Source organism: Arabidopsis lyrata (assembly GCF_000004255.2).
Source record: "Arabidopsis lyrata subsp. lyrata unplaced genomic scaffold ARALYscaffold_1, whole genome shotgun sequence".
NCBI classification, from domain to species: domain Eukaryota; kingdom Viridiplantae; phylum Streptophyta; class Magnoliopsida; order Brassicales; family Brassicaceae; genus Arabidopsis; species Arabidopsis lyrata.
In genome coordinates, this window is record NW_003302555.1 from 10,972,990 (window position 1) to 10,989,718 (window position 16,729).

Here is a 16,729-nt window from a genome sequence, read left to right on the forward strand (position 1 = left end):
AAATACGAAAAAATTTGCAAAAGCATCAGTTATATTACTGTTATAAATACGAATTATTAGTGTTGCTTGTTAAAAGTGATGCAAATTTAGATTATTTAGCATCAATTTCAAACAAACGTCATAAATCAGGTGCTATTTACATCACTTATTAGAAATGATGTTGAACAGCCAAATTAGTGTCACTTATTATTAATTAATTCGAATTTGCGTCAGTTAATTTTTTGACACAATAAAACTGACGTTAATCACCCCTTTTTTTGTAGTGTCATTTCCAACAATGTCTCAAGCTAGAGTTTTAAAAGTAACGTTTTGAAAGAACACTTTCTTTTTTCCACTCTCTCTCTATTTTCTAAAAAAATTTTAATGGTTCGATTGCACTTAATTTTGATTTGTATGAGATAGAAATAAACTTTCTTCGACTAGGCAAAAGATAACTAGTAGCATTTCATAGACTTAAAAATAACGTTAGTTGCGGAGAAAGTACAAATTTGTAAACCAAAATAGATCATTTTTTGACGAGGTGATACACCAAATGAGAGGAAGTACAAACACACTCCTTTTAACTTTGATTTAAGTATTTGAGAGCATGGTCCATTGCAAACACTATCATCTTCTTTATCTGTTAAAACCAATGCAAAAATAAATAAAATAAACATTTAGAGATGAACTGATTTTTTCACAAAAAAAAAAAAAAAGAAATAGAGAGAGTACAACAACAACAAAACATACCTCAAACTTGTCATTTTTTGAATCATGGTTTGGTGGAAGTAGACGATATTCATTTGATAATCGGAAACACTCGCTGACATTTTCAGGTGAGACAAAGTCATGCCCTACCTTTATGCAAGACTGCAAGAAACAAGAGAGCTACAATGACCTCAATTGCTCAAATCCACTGAGTCCTAAGCAGAAAAAGGTAAAACAAAGTTAACTTTCAAAGCTTCTGAGTAAAGGTCCATGGTTCAATGCCTACACATTACACAGCCCATGAAAAAAAATGTGTACCTGAGTTACGGGGCAACAGTACATATGTCTGAACTCCTTGTGATGTTTCTCGAGGTACTTTTCTAATTTTGGAACATCTTCTCTACGGAAAATGTCCCAAAGAGCCCCTTCATCAGTTTCAATATATTCCACTTCTTCACTAGTTTGTTCAAGAACCTCATTGTTAGCTTCTGAACAAAACAGCTCCCTGAGATCTTGTTAAGCATGCTGCTCTTTCAGTTTTTCTATTCTTTTCATTGTGTTCCTGTTTTTGATGGGCACTTCACATATATGCATTAAAACATTCACCAGAAAAAAACCAGACAGCAATTAATATATTAGAAAATTTAAGCCAGCAACGGCAAAATGAATTCAGTTTCATCGTTGTCGGCTGTGACAACAAAACAAACAGACATGTTGTGTTCTGAAAATTATAGAGCACTAGCAGATTTCTCAAAATGCAGCATTAAGAATCCACTAGCCCATACCGTTGCATCTCTTCCAGATTTATTAAAAGAACCATCCTCCAAAGGTCTGAGAAATGATCCACCAACAAAACTAAGCTTATCAAAGTATATTGAATGGAACTTTGACAATGGTTGGTCCAATCCTATGAGGAACACAAAAACTTCTAGTTAGATATCATGATCTCAAAATCCTAACAGAAGATTGTGGAGATTCACTTGATTCTTAGCCTTAGAACGGGAGATATGATTCAACAAATCTAAAGAAAGCTCCAAAGGAGCTGGGTATAGCTCAACTCAAATTCGAAAAGATAATTTTCCCGAAAAACAGAAAGACATGATCATGATATGTCAATGAACTGATTCAGAAATGAAGTAAGATCAAACTAATCCTAAATGTAATAAAGAAAATATAATGAACTGCTTTCTGAACATGTTGTTTTGACAGGATCTGGAATCATTATGGTATACCAAGAAAAAACATTCAGAAGAATTGACAAAACTATAACAAAAAAAAAGAAAACAAACAAGAGAAAAGACAAATCATGTGGGTACTAACCACAACAGAGAAGTCGCAGTGCAGCTTAGTGACAGAATCTCCACGACCAAATTCTTCAGCAAATCCATAAGGTCCATAACCTGGGTGAGTATTTGGCCCCATGTCCGGCTCCAAGCAACTTTCGGGAAATTTTACAGCGAGATTCAAAGGTCCATAACCTGGGTGAGTATACTGCTTCAAAGGCAAACTGCATAAGAACTCCTCCCAATGGCGTGGCGAGTTATCTTTGAAGGACTTAGAAAGAAGCTGATCTTTCAGTGTCAGAACTTGTGGCCAATCCTTGCAATCATAACGGCCTTCTGTATAACTAGTAAAGAATTCGCGAGGATGAATTGTTCCCTGCACCAAATATATGTCATTAGATGTGCCATTTTGTATTCTTGTGAGGTTTTCAGCAGTTTCTTTCCAACCAACCACTAATTCTACATGTATCTTCCAGAAAACGAAATGACCCGTATCAAAAAAAAAAAACAGTTTACTAGGTTAGATGTGTAATATTGACGTCGATACAATTTAGATTAACATAGCTATTCAAGTATCGAAATCATCAAAATAAAGTTCTTGATAGGTGTTAAAAAGCAGACTATAATTACAGCTATGAAGTGTTTAGGCATTGACAAACTTATATAAGAAAGGAGATGGACCTTATCTATATGCGATACAATTACTGAGGAATATACTGACCTCAGAGATGTCTAGACAATCAACAACATTAACATCAGGACGTATTCCATGCTCGGTGAAGTTTATCTGACGGTGGACACGCCACATTACAGTTGGTTCTCAGCTTAAACCAGGTGTAACTTCGAGCGCATTCCTCACAACCACAGGCTCACCTTTTACCCAGTGATGCTGAAAATGCTTCAAATCATCTTTTTGAACATCTCTTACACTTGGACAATATAGATAATTGTCTTCTGAACCTTCTCGACAAGCAGCCTTTAACCTTTTATAGTTGGCTTTATCAATATGACCATGAGAGTTAAAACAAGGGCATCGCTCCATAACCGTTTCAGGTAAATCCAAAAGCTTGTTAGATTCAACAGCATTTTCTTAACTCCAAATCACGAGCACCACAATAACAACTAATGCTTCCAGTTTACTTTGCTTTCCACATAGATGGGAGCTTCACACGGTCTTCATTACTCGGCTTATCATTTGTCATTTCAATAACCTTTCCTTTTTCTCCATGTGCATACTCTAAACCTCTGTTAATATAATAATTCCAAGATACATCCTCTTGACATGCCTGAAGCTTTCCATTACGGATCTCGAGGCAACAAGTAAGACTAATATCAGATGAACAGCTAGAGCAACTCCTATGAATATCAAAGATTGGGGTCTTGCAAATGTTGCTGTAAGTCAAAGGAATCAAAACAAGAAAGAAACAAGTTACTAACAACATAATGATCTAAAAACTTGTCATATTCTTGTCAAGGTAATTTACCAGTGTAGTCTTTCATCAGGTAAACAATTAGTGGCTTGGGGCTTCACCTCTTCAAACTCCATCCCTGTGAAATTAAAACAACAATAAGACATCCTTTTGCTAGTATAATGAAAATAGTTAGTTACAGATAATAGCAAGAGATTGATACAAAAACCAATCAAACCATCAATTACCAGCAAGAGAAACTGCACCCTTTCAAGCACAACAAAAACCAGAGAAAGTACCTAAAATCTTTGCCTCCTCAATTTCCTTCTCAGCAGTTTGTTCATCATTTATCCCCTTCACGTGTGGGAAAAAGCATCCGAACAATACTGATTTTTTTCATCCCTGCTGACCTTGAGGTCACCCTACATATTATTTGGAATAATGACTAACATTAAATAAACTACAAAGAGAGAGAGATATGGTAGATACGAGAAAGCTTACATCTAATGTAGTATTCATGCCCAAGCATCGGCTGCAATTGCAAGTATTACAGCAGAATGGACATTTCTTGGCAATAGTTTCTTCTGCTATACGCGGGTAACTATAAATAGCAGTCAAACAAACATCTCTCAGACTTCTGTAAAACTTATCCAGCTTAAAATTAAGTAAGCGAGTCTCTAAAGCTAAGATCACTAGCATCAACAAGAATTTCTGCTTAAAAGCTAAAGCCTTTGCCTTTCTTCTTCCAAAACAAGACCAAGTTTTTAAGAACTAAACCATTCCAAAAAGAAGAGCATACCCAATTCGTAAGCATGCGATGCAATAACGCTTTTTCCTGCAATTCTTACATTCCACGACACGTCCTCTGTCGTTCCGTTGACACTGGTGGCACATTTTGGACTTGAAAGTTTCAGCATTTTTCTACAAATCCGCGAAACAAATACAAATTACTGAACCAGGTCACATTTTAACCTACGATTGATGGATAAAAGAGGAAACTTTACAGAGAAAATCACAGACCTTGTGGTATTTATCTGCTTCTTAGTTAACTTAAGTGGATAATCTTCGTCTTCATCAGTCATGGGGTCTCTGTAATTCCTCATCTCAGCAACTTTTCGAGCGAGAACTAGAGAAGTTTTAGGTAAAGTTTACTCCTTTACTCAAATTTCTCAACACAATCCATCTTCACGATACTCTCTCTTTTATACACAAAGTGGGAAGGATTATCAGTGGACACCTGTCCTTCTCAGTCATCACATTGGGATTCTAGAGGATAAAAATCGAGTTTTGTACGAACGATCTTCTCTTTCTGCATAAACGTTCTTCATTGTCTCTTCCTCTCTCACACTCTTCTGAGAGATTGAGCTCACGTGTGTGTCTTTGTTTCTGTTATTCCAATTGTTGGGTTTGTATATTGGGCTTCGTTCTACTTGCTGTTGTTATTGTTGTTGGCCCATGTTATTTCAACCTACGAAAAAAATATTATATTTTAAAAAATTAAGCATCTTTTTAAGTTCATAATCTTAAACATACAGTATCTATACTGGGAGTTACTCTACAACTTTTGCTCTAATTATGTAATAGATTTAAAATTACTAGGGTAAAGTGAATACAAAAGGTAAAAGTTAAAATTGAAAATGAAAATCACATCTTTATGAAACAAAAATAATATTTTGAAATGTAGTATATTCTTTTGAACTAGATAAATATCTATAAAACCATAAGTTGATACATATACAAACATAACCGTAAAAGCTTTTCAACGAAACCATTAAAATAAACCATCACAATCTAGTTGCATTGGTTATGATGAAATCATTGGTAATTTTTCGTAAAACACGGTTATATATGAACGATAACGTGGCTGCATTTGATAATATACTCTCCAAGTTTTTTCATTCCCCTTAATCTCCAAGTTATATCTTTCAAATTGAACCAACATATAAGGAAAAAGAAAGTAATATTAATTAGAGCAACGTAAACGAGCATGTACAAAGATGAAAGTCATAACATAAAAACGTTTAATCACGTAATATTCGAGAAGTACATATCTTGCGAAAAAGAAGAAACAAAGAGAGAGTTAAAATTCCTTAACTCATTTCGATACGATTCTATATTTCTTCAACTCCCGAAGCCCCAATTTACGTCCAGGTTCAGAGTTCCCACACTCTCCTCACATCTTATTACCCACTTTACTCCATTATAAATACATATGCCACTCTTCCACTCTTTTCTCAAACCCTGTTGAGTTCATACATATAGTAAATTTCTGTGATCTTAGTCCAAAAGAAAAATTGGATAACTTACAATGAAGTATCACCTCGATCAAATATTCTCAAGAGTTCCTCCGAACACTTCATTGAAAAAAGGTTCTCCATTTTCGTAATTTTTTTTTACTGAAGTGTTTGGAGGAACTCCAGATGATATTTGGTAATTTCAAGCTATTCAAACATCGTCTGGTAATTTTCTATTGTCACTACTTACTAGCATTTTTTGTTGTTATTAACGTTTTTATTCTATTTATTTTCCAAATTCGTTATAATTACTTTAGTCATTTGCAATATTTGAATTTAGTCATTTGAAAACACACACATTGACACATAGCCATGGCTGTTACAAGAATTTGTATTTCTAGGATGGGATTTTCTGTCGCAAATATTAGTAATTTCGTTTGCAAAAATTATTCGGGATGAATGTGCATCACAACAAAATTAGATGAGAATTATCATTGCAAGAATCAAACAGCTAAAACTTGGTGACAATGATAATTCCGTCCCTAATTGGGGAGGAGTTTAGAGCGGATTTATGATACACATTATAAGAAAATGACTTTAAGTGGTAACCATTTTGGTTTAGAAAAATAAGAGAAATACTTCTTTGCTCTTCAAAATATTCACCATTCATAAATAATGTTTTGTCAAAATTAGATATGTGGATCCATACAATTCTTCAAACATTCCTCCTTCTTCATATAGAAGTATAGAACAAACTTGTTCATCATCAAAACTAAAGAGGAATAAAGAAGAACACATGAAAATGTCCACAAAATCTGATTTGAATAAAATAAAAAGAATAATATACAAAAGTGTGTATTGTAATAATAGTATATGGAAGTCAAAAACGCACACAGTAGCACCTTTTCCAAAACAAAAACAAAAAATGCATACACTCATAAAGCCTAACTAGTTATGTTGCTACTTCACTGAACACGACGACATCTTCTAGTAGACAACACCGCATCAGCAACCGGAGCTCTAACTCTCTGTTTCGCCGTCAAAGAAGAGGAAGAAGATGTCAATGTCATGACCGAGTTTGAAGTAGAATCCGACTTCAACGTCATCTCCAACTCTTCAAGAGTAGATAACACATCATACATCTTTGGCCTCAACTTAGGTTCTTGATTAAGACATTGCAACGCAGTATTAGCGGCCAAACAAGCTCCTTTGTGAGGATACTGTCCCCCAAGTTTTGTGTCCATTATCCTAAACACTTTCCTTTTGTCTCCTAAGTAAGGTCTTGACCAATCAACCAGATTTCGTTCCACTCCTACTTTCGATTTGTCTATGGACGGACGTCCCGACAGTAACTCGAGCAAGACCACACCGAAGCTGTAGACGTCGCTTTTGGCCGTTATCCGACCAGTGGCAACGTATTCAGGTGCTGCATAGCCTTGAGTTCCCATCACTTGGGTTGATACGTGTGTTCTGTCTCCGGTTGGTCCTACTTTCGCCAATCCAAAATCTGAAAGCTTTGCATTGAATTCCTACGTAAAGATGGACATATAAATCAAACGGAAATGCTCGAGTCAAAACGAAAACCAATATATGTTTATGATCCGATAAGTTTTATTTTTTCAATCAAAACTTCAACAAATACTTTTGTTTTGGTTTGTAATAAATCTCTAACATTTTTAAGATTGAAATTTGACGAACAAAAACATTTATATTTAGTAATTCAATCTTACCGAATCAAGTAAAATATTGGAGGCCTTGAAGTCTCTATATATGACTTGAGCGTCATGAAGAAAAGCAAGCCCTCTCGCCGCACTAATCGCCACTTTCATCCTTGTTTTCCACGGAATAGGCTCTGCCCCACCTACACATATAATATGTCTTGATTTCAAAATTTTAAAATGAAAAAAAAAAAATGTGAATATAAAGCCAACTTAATTTTCTAAATCTGTTACACAATAGCAAATATACATTTGAATCTTGATATAACATTTGCAAAGTATCTCATTGATCTTTACTTGAGAGACAAGTTTCTTACGTCTAAAGAGATGATTCTCCAAGCTTCCCTTTGGCATGTACTCATACACCAAAAGCCGAATAAAATCACCCTTTGAGCAGTATCCAATTAGTTTCACAAGATTGATATGGTGAAGCCTCCCAAGACAATCAACCTCCGCCTGTAAAATCAACAATTCCCTCTTTAGGTTTCCATTTTGGTTTCTATTGCTAATCAAAGGCCTAAAGTTGATACATATCGAGGGGATAATTAAATAAGCGTACCAACCACTGCCTGTGTCCTTGAAACCCGTCTTCATTAAGCTTTTTGACAGCAACGACCATGCCTGACCCCGGTTTTGAAGGCGATAAAGTGCGTTCATCGATCCATCCTTTGTAGACATAACCAAAACCGCCTTCACCAATAACACTATCGGGTCTGAAATTCCTAGTGGCTGTCTTTAGCTCGTTAAATGTAAACGCCTTTAGCGTGGGAGATGCTAAGAGCTCTCCTTCACTTCTCGGCATTTGAAGAGACGCCAAACTACTGTCATCGTTGTAAGATGGTGATTGTATGGTTAAGCTTGAAAACCGAGACGATTGACTTCTTTTGGCAGAGATTCTTGATAAACCTGATGAATCAACACTTTATCTAATCAAAGATGTCTCAACTCAATTTAAGACTTTATAATCAAAAGTAAGATATGACAACAACAACAACTAGAGAAATCTAAGAGAAGAGAGGTGTTTTGTTGCATACCACGACAAGGACTTTCTCTGCTATCTACTTTTGCGGAAGAATCAAAGCAATTGCCCATTAGAGACAAGCAGAAAAAGAAAAAAACTTGGATGCAAGAACTGAAATGAAAAGTATCATGTCCGATGAAGCAAAGATGAGAATCTGTATACAAGACAAAAGATTAAAAGTAAAGCAGAGAGAAGATGGGAAGAAGAAACAGAGGATAGAGACATAGCAATGTAAAAGGAAACAGGGGAGAACAAAAGGAACATAGAAGACAAAAGAAAAGCAAATGAGATGGTCAAATAGAAACAAACGTGTGCACCACTCAATACTCTTCTCTGATTTGGTCTGCTTTCATATATCCAAAATATCTTTGACTAAAAAAAAATCATATTTCCGAAATATAGTATGTTACTACAGTAAAACCTCTATAAATTAATAACCTCTCTAAATTAATAAATTATTCCAGTCCCAAGTTGGGACAAGTGTAAAATATAACATAAATCGTAAAATTAATAAGAATAATTTTTTTGAAAATCTCATATAAACATATGGTCCAATCGATATCATAAATTAATAATTGTATAAACTTATCAATATATATATATATATGATATAAATTTATATATATTATATTTGAATTATTATGATATATATTTAAAATATTCTATGTAAAAAATTTAATAAAATATGACTCTATTATTCAAAAAAAGTTTGTGTTGTTTTTTTAAACTTAATAATTGCTTATCTACTTGTAATTAGTTTTTAAAAGATACTACTTATAAAGAAAAAAAATTATTTTAGATAGAAATATTTTTAAGAAATTATAAAATTAGTAAAATCTCTCTATAAATTAATAATTATTAATTTATTGATAAATTAATACCTCTCTAAATTAATAAAATTTGCTAGTCCCAACATTATTAATTTATAGAGGTTTTACTGTACTCAACTTAATTCCTTAATTCCCTTTTTGTTAATATGCAAAAATGTTCTACAAAATACATCAAAACAGAGAAAAATATTTGATAATATACTCTCCAAGTTTTTTTATTCCCCTTAATCTCCAAGTTATATCTTTCAAATTGAACCAACATATAAGGAAAAAGAAAGTAATATTAATTAGAGCAACGTAAACGAGCATGTACAAAGATGCAAGTCATAACATAAAAACGTTTAATCACGTAATATTCGAGAAGTACATATCTTGCGAAAAATAAGAAGAAAAAAAGAGAGTTTAAATTCCTTAACTCATTTCGATACAATTCTATATTTCTTCAACCCCCTAATTAAGCCCCAATTTACGTCCAGGTTCAGAGTTCCCACACTCTCCCAGGCCCGGCCCGTCCATAAAGCAAGTGAAGCACTTGCTTTAGGCCACATAATATAAGAGTAAACGAGAGGGCCACATTTGCTAAATTAACTCTTTGGTCTGCTGGTTAAATAGTCCAATTTTATGTCAGATGTACTGGTTCAAATCCTCCCCTAGCCATTTATGTGTTTTTTTTTGTGGCACTCGTTTTTCTTCTTTCTTTTTCCGTGAGCAGTTTTGTTTTTTTCGTGGGCACTTTCCCCTCTTTTTTTTTTCTTCAGTTCACTTATTATTTTATTTGATAGTTTAATTCTTTTTTTCTTTCACAAAAAACCTTTAATATTTGGTTTTATAAATAAGACATTTATTTCTTATTCAAACAAAAAAAACCCTCGACAAATCAAATGGTGTAAATAATTTCGAAGACTATTAAAAACATTTAAAGATTTTTAATACTTTTCTAATATTTAAATATAATTTTTTTTAAAATTAATGTTTATATAAAAGGCCACATATTTAAAAAATGCTTTAGGCCACCTAAATCATAGGACCGGCCCTGCACTCTCCTCACATCTTATTACCCCCTTCACTCCATTATAAATACATATGCCACTCTTCCACTCTTTTCTCAAACCCTAAAGACATGTTTGTGTTCATATATATAGTAAATTTCTGTAATCTTAGTTCAAAATAAAAAAATTGGATAAACTTACTAATAAAGAAGAACACAAATCAAAATGTCCACAAAATCTGATTTAATTTATATAAACAAAAAATACATAATATACAAACAATCAAAAATATGTATCGTAGTTAGGCATGTCAATCGGGCTAGTCCGCCCCGGCCCGAAGCCCGCAATTTAAGTCCGGACCGGTCTGGTCGGTACAAAACTGTTATACAATAACAAATATACATTTGAATCTTGATATAACATTTGCAAGGCTCTCCATGATCTTAACTTGAGAGACAAGTTTTCTTACATCTAAAGAGATGTATATTTAGTTATTCAATCCTACCGAATCAAGTAAAATATTGGAGGCCTTGAAGTCTCGATATATGACTTGAGCGTCATGAAGGAAAGCAAGCCCTCTTGCCGCACTAATCGCTACTTTCATCCTTGTTTTCCACGGAATCGGCTCTGCCCCACCTACACATATAATGTCTTGATTTCAACTTTTTAAAATAAATAAAAATTTGTGAATATAAAGTCAAATAAATTTTATAAACCTGTTTTACAATAGCAAATATACATTTGAATCTTGATATCATATTTGCAAGTAAAATCTCGTATCGTATTTTCCACGAGGCGTATGCAACGGCTATTTTTACCTTTAGTATACCGAGATCTCAAAATACGCTCTCAAAACTTTCTCTTTTCTTTCTCTCAAGAACCCTAATTTCTCAGATTTCTCAAACCCTAAATTCTCGATTTCTTGATTTCTCTCTAAACCCTAATTTCTCGATTCAAAATGAAGCATTGGTCTCGTTGGAACCAATTGGAAGGAGTGGCGGAGGAGGATGACAAAGCAACAGAGAGAAGTTACGTCCTCCTTTGGTTTAATTTGATTCTCTTGGTCAAAACCAGAAGCTTGTTGATTCTTTCTATGAGATAGTGGATTCCTACAAAAAAGGTCACATTTGCTTAGACATACTGAGGGAAATGATTGATGTTTTCGGAATGATACATCTGAGTGATGATCTGCTGATTTCTCTCGCGAAATGTTTTACTCTTCATCATTCTCTTATAATTTTCATCTTTCTATCAGATCCTGGAATCTTTCAAGAAAGGACATATATGTTTAGACATCCTTCGGAAGAAGATCGATGTATATCGATTGATCCATCTCAATGATGATATGCTGCTTTTTCTGCCTACATGTTTCACTTTTCATCATTCTCGTACAATTTTTACTCAGTGAAGAACGAATATTTTATAAGGATTGATTATGTATTTACTTGCTATATGAGAAGAGTTAAGTCCAACTTCTGGCATGTGTGTATACTACATATATTTTTTTTTATTTTTTTGATATATAGGTTTTTTTTTTGGACAAATATATATAGGATATATAGCCTAAAATTATAATAGTTTCGACCATTGACAAATGAAAAATACTTCCTCTGTTTCATTATATAAGATTTTGTTTTGTTTCATTTTATAAGATGTTTTGCTAGTTTCAATGTAAATTTAAATGCATTTGATAATTTGTGACTATTTATATTCTGCAGTCCATATTATGATTGGTTGAATTTTTTCTTAAACTATATATAAATAATGTTTTTAAAAGAAAAATAAATTATCTAAATATGTGTGTATTTATCTTAAATTTTTTATATATATTTTGAAACAGAGGAAGTACTAATTTGTTGTTCACTAAGAAAATACTATTAAAGTGCGTTGCAAGGTAAAATGGCAATGAATGATCTTTTGCCAACTCTTTTAACAAATTCCAAAACATCGAACCGCTATCTTTATGTCATTGCCAGTCACATGCATCTCAATCCCAATCTCTTTTTCTCTTTTCTTTCTCTTTCTTGTTTAATTCTTTTCTTAAAATGCTACGTTAATTATCAGCAAACTAGGTAAATTTTACAATAAATAATCCTTGTTGGGAAGAAAATGAGACTAAATTCAAATAAATTTTGATATTAATCATTTTGTAACTTACTGCTTGCATATCTGATTTTTCCTATAATCATCTTGTTCTAGTCTTTTCTGTTAAACATTTCAAAATCCGCTACTACAATCTAGCGGTAAAAAATTTGTTAGTCGTTTTCTTTAAACATTGTTAGTCGTTGTGAAATATTACGTTTCTTTTTACTTAACACAGACTCATTTTTAAACACTACCAAAGTTTTATTAGAATTGCAGATCTTAAACATAATCTTTTTCATTTTTCAATCTGAAATCCAAGATTATTAAATAAAAAGTATTATGATACGAGTATAAACTATAAAGCAAATCCCGAGTATAAGTGTACAACTATCTCGAGCCACTAAATTATATACCGTGTTCATATCTTTCAAGGCATTAATACAATTTCAAAATCCGTTTTGAGAAAAATACCAAGGTTATGTAACAAATGAAATTTAAAATTACATCGAAGAAGTAAATTAATAATTTCCGCATTACGTTCCTGTTGGTCAATGTATGTTCGGCTTGTCCATTGGAAGTGAATACTTAATTAGGGAACTAAACCTCAATGCACATGGCCACATACCTAGTTCTTCTTTACAGGTATTATTAATTTGGTTAGAGTCATTAAATATATTGTGATACGTTTTAAAAATAATTGTTCTTAGAGGAGTGGAATTGCGTGTTGGCATATGAAGAACTGTCACCCGCCAAAGATTTTAAATTTGCGTATAAGAAAATATCCTTAGAAAACATTAGATTAAGGAAATGCACATGATCCCATGAGGATTTTTGGATTAATTAGTCCAAAATGGCGCATTTTACAAGCTTAATATTCCTAGGTGTTTGGTTGTCAACGTTAGAATACGAAGATAATCCTCTTCGCTTTCAGATTCTGTCGCTTTCTTGTTCCCCAATCAATTTTTTAACCCATCCCGCCGTAAACTAACTAATCATTAATGGAAACTTTATCACCTTTGCATTTTCCACAAGTTTATCTAATGCCATGTAATTCCAATTTAACTCGTATTTTTATATAGGACTAGTCATTGTTGATACTCTTTTAGGTTTTAATTTACTTGTCAATTAGGTCTTTTTACACATATTTGAAAACAAAAAAACAAAAATCATAGAAATCTATATAGGTGTAATGGCTAACATTGTATCGGTGCGATGCAACATGTACCACTTACTAAAACACCGCTCCATTCAAGGCCTAAGTTAAACGGTAAAGATATAAGGTAAAGAGCAGTGCCGGCGTTTGGGGTGTGCAAGTGGAGCAATTGTTCCGGATCCAATTTTTTGGGATAAATTTAAGGGCCCAAATTTTTTTTTCCGTATAGAAAAAAATGTAATTTTGAAAACTTTAAGATATCTTTACTATAAAAAAAGCTTAAATATTTTATTTAGTATGAAAATGGTTAATTTTTAAGTTTTTTTAACATGAAAAAGATCCAATTTTTTTTTTTTTTGTATGAAAAAGGGCCAATTTTTAAGATTTGTACCGGGACTCAAAATTAATTGAGCTGACCCTGGTAAAGAGCACCGTTACTGACATTGTCCGACGACTCCAAAATTGGTGTATTGGTGGTTCAAAGCTTTTGTAAGAGATGGCGTTTTTTTTTTTTCTTTCTCTAATAGATGGCTTATTTGAATAATAAATTTGGAGTCGTCGGGCAATGTCAGTGTCGATGAAAGGGTAAAAAGTGTTGGGTCCTTTTTCAGAAAGAGAATGACCACTTTCCAACCCTATTTGTCTGCATCCTATCCTCGGAATCTGTAAATTGATGCTCTTTCTTTCACACTTTTCACATTTTACTTCAACCGTACAATTTAACTATATGATTTCTACATTTTATAACTTGTCAAGTAAAGAAAATTCATGATCTGCGTTTTCTATACCACTTATCGTAAATAATGATCTATTTTAAGATTATGTCCTTTATTTTTGTTCATCTTATAGACTAATTTATGACAAAAGCATAATTTGTTAATTGGAAATTCATGATCTGCGTTTTCTAAAAAAAGTATTGTACCAATTATCGTAATTAATGATCTATTTTAAGATTGTGTCCTTTATTTTTGTGGATTTTTGTTCATCTTTATGACATAAACATAATTTGTTACATGGAAAAGTCTTTTTGGGTGGTTTTTTAAAACTTTATTTCTTAGCGTTTCTGGATATTAGTTGTACGATACAAAACCACATGGTTCAGACTTATTTTAATGTCTAATCATATGGCCCATATGATTGATTAATTATTATATAATATGATGAATATTTCCCCCATTATCTTACATCACGTTACCCAAAAAAAACTACGGTTGTGACCGGAAAGAGAGAGAAGAAAAGGGAAGAAAATAAAAGAGAAGAAAACAAAAGAAAAGAAATGTTGAAAGTTAGAAGAATGTTTTTTACCGTGTATTTATAAGAAGAAATTTTCAGTTGGTTTTACTAAAAAGTAGAGGAATTGAGAAAAAAAAGTTTAATTTTGATGGAGAATAAATTATTCTTGACTGGAGAAATGATAGAGGAATTGAGAATATTTAGTTTTCTTTCCAATTATTTTCTTCTATTTACATCAACCAACAGACCCTACTAGTGTGGTTTTTAGCTTAGTTGGTGCATCTAGACTAATAAATATAGATTCTTGAAACATGAATTGGTTCATCTGACCACTTAAAGAAACGAAAATTTTAATACAAACAAAAAAAGATCGGCCACATTTAATTGTAATGTTGTTGTTGGTCAAGCCATGGCCAGAACCCAGACTGGTCATCAATTCCACAGAACATGTTACTGATACTGTTCTCTTCTTTCACCATTCTCTGTTCTGACGATGAATTATGAAAGAACTGCATCGTTGTAGTTGTCGGTGGATGGCCTACTGCGAATTGGCTATCGATCTCCGGTGGTATGATGTCACCAGAAATGTTCTCACTTCTGTCACTACATGATCCTTCTGTTTCTTTGTTCAGATTGATTGATTCTATTGTTTCTCTGCTTTTCAATGCCATTACCTGCATAATTTACACAAAAATCATCTAAGAGAGAACGTAAAATTTGCAAAATGAATTATGTTTTGAACAAAAAAAAAAAAAAGATTACAAATAAAATTTGAAACTTAAAGAACAAGAACAAGATCAATAAAAAGAAAGAAAAAAAAACATTGTTACAATGTGAAGGTTGTTTCAATTCAACTATAAAAGAAAGATTCATTTTTTATAAAAGATTCATATTTTATGAAATTCAAGATTTTAAAAACAGAGTATTTAGAAGAAAAAAACAGAGTATTTTTTGTGTGATGAAGTTTCTTTTTTTACCTGAGCTTGAAGCTTTTGATTTTGAGTTTGAAGAACTTCGTTCTCATTTCTGAGACTCTCAAATTGACGCTTAAGCATGTCATAGTCTTTCTCAAGCTGCTTGGTTTTGGATCGAGCTCTTCTGTTTTGGAACCATATAGCAATTTGTCTAGGTTGCAATCCCAAGGCACGAGCCAGCTCTAATTTTCGATCTGATTCAAGTTTATTACCAAGCTCAAAGTTCTTCTCTAGTGCCTTCAGTTGTTCCATGTTCAATCTCCTCTTCTTCTCTCCCATCTTAGATCCATCGTCTGAATATTCTTCATCTCCGTTCATATCTAGATTACAAAACCCTTGTACGTTGTTCATTGGAGATCTCTTACCTAGAAACCCTAAAAACAGAGAAGATCGTCAGAAGTATAAAAAGGGGGATTGGAAATTTTGAAAAAGGTGTTGTTAATGCGATGATGTACCATGGAAGTCTTGAAGAAGTTGAGGATGATCTTCTTCTTCTTGGTGATGGTTTTGGAGAGTGAAATTTTCAGGGAAGAAAGCTAAGCCATTATTATTACAAGACATGTCTCTTGTTAGTTGTTTTCTTCTTCTCCACCACCTTTGTCTTGGTTCAAAGTACAGAAAGAAAACTAAATAAAGAAGAAGAAGGATGGTGGTGAAATGAATCGTGTTAGATTATACACCACTTATAGGCTAGGCTAGGCTAGTCTAGGTTTTTGGTTTTATTTTGTTTATTATATGAGTATATAAAATAGGAGACAAGACTCGAAGCCGATGAGAGAAAGATGATGATGATTATTAATTTATTATCATGATCCTTCAATCTCATAGTAATTCTTTCAACTCATAGACCATCATTGTTAAATAATTTGAAATATATTCCATGTTGATATACGTATGAGTATTTTGTTCAGGTAATTTGTGAATTTTAACAAACTTATAACTTTTGAATTTTATAAATACTGTTACCAATTTCTCTTTTAGAAAAAATTGGATTTGAATTTAAGATGTCAAAATACTGATGTTTTCCCTATATTATTTTTAGAATTAATGTGTAGTAAATTTTTCTTTCAATAACAGACGTTATATAAGGTTTAAATTTGGATGGTTGAACAA

General features: G+C 32.8%; 2 protein-coding genes and 1 pseudogene across 3 annotated transcripts; all 3 read right to left on the reverse strand.

Moving 5' to 3' along the window:
• Positions 1-420: 420 nt before the first annotated feature.
• Positions 421-3,775, reverse strand: LOC9326686 (annotated as a pseudogene).
• A 2,478-nt stretch (positions 3,776-6,253) lies between these two features.
• Positions 6,254-8,675, reverse strand: LOC9329428 (probable serine/threonine-protein kinase PBL4). The gene is made up of 5 exons (XM_002893321.2): positions 8,366-8,675; positions 7,891-8,237; positions 7,649-7,787; positions 7,344-7,474; positions 6,254-7,142 (listed from the first exon to the last, which is right to left on the reverse strand). Exons 1-5 carry the CDS (start codon positions 8,421-8,423, stop codon positions 6,579-6,581), a joined length of 1,239 nt encoding a protein of 412 aa, XP_002893367.1. The 5' UTR covers positions 8,424-8,675; the 3' UTR covers positions 6,254-6,578.
• Positions 8,676-14,925: 6,250 nt separating this feature from the next.
• On the reverse strand, positions 14,926-16,370 carry LOC9329429 (homeobox-leucine zipper protein ATHB-23). 2 transcript variants are annotated; one of them, XM_021015293.1, is made up of 3 exons: positions 16,072-16,370; positions 15,620-15,990; positions 14,926-15,316 (listed from the first exon to the last, which is right to left on the reverse strand). In XM_021015293.1, exons 1-3 carry the CDS (start codon positions 16,175-16,177, stop codon positions 15,023-15,025), a joined length of 771 nt encoding a protein of 256 aa, XP_020870952.1. In that variant the 5' UTR covers positions 16,178-16,370; the 3' UTR covers positions 14,926-15,022. The 2 variants fall into 2 exon arrangements, with proteins under 2 accessions (XP_020870952.1, XP_020870953.1); XM_021015294.1 differs by having other exon boundaries at positions 15,620-15,981; positions 16,072-16,331.
• Between the last annotated feature and the right edge of the window lie 359 nt (positions 16,371-16,729).

Excerpts from the sequence above, each read along its gene's own strand:
- LOC9329429 (XM_021015293.1), bottom strand. The coding sequence starts at position 16,177 with ATGTCTTGTAATAATAATGGCTTAGCTTTCTTCCCTGAAAATTTCACT. Across the intron at positions 15,991-16,071 it reads ACTTCTTCAAGACTTCCATG|GGTTTCTAGGTAAGAGATCT; the intron begins GTACATCATCGC and ends CTCTGTTTTTAG. Across the intron at positions 15,317-15,619 it reads ATCAAAAGCTTCAAGCTCAG|GTAATGGCATTGAAAAGCAG; the intron begins GTAAAAAAAGAA and ends TAAATTATGCAG.
- LOC9329428 (XM_002893321.2), bottom strand. The coding sequence starts at position 8,423 with ATGGGCAATTGCTTTGATTCTTCCGCAAAAGTAGATAGCAGAGAAAGT. Across the intron at positions 7,788-7,890 it reads AAGGACACAGGCAGTGGTTG|GCGGAGGTTGATTGTCTTGG; the intron begins GTACGCTTATTT and ends TTGATTTTACAG. Across the intron at positions 7,475-7,648 it reads GGAGAATCATCTCTTTAGAC|GTGGGGCAGAGCCTATTCCG; the intron begins GTAAGAAACTTG and ends TTATATGTGTAG.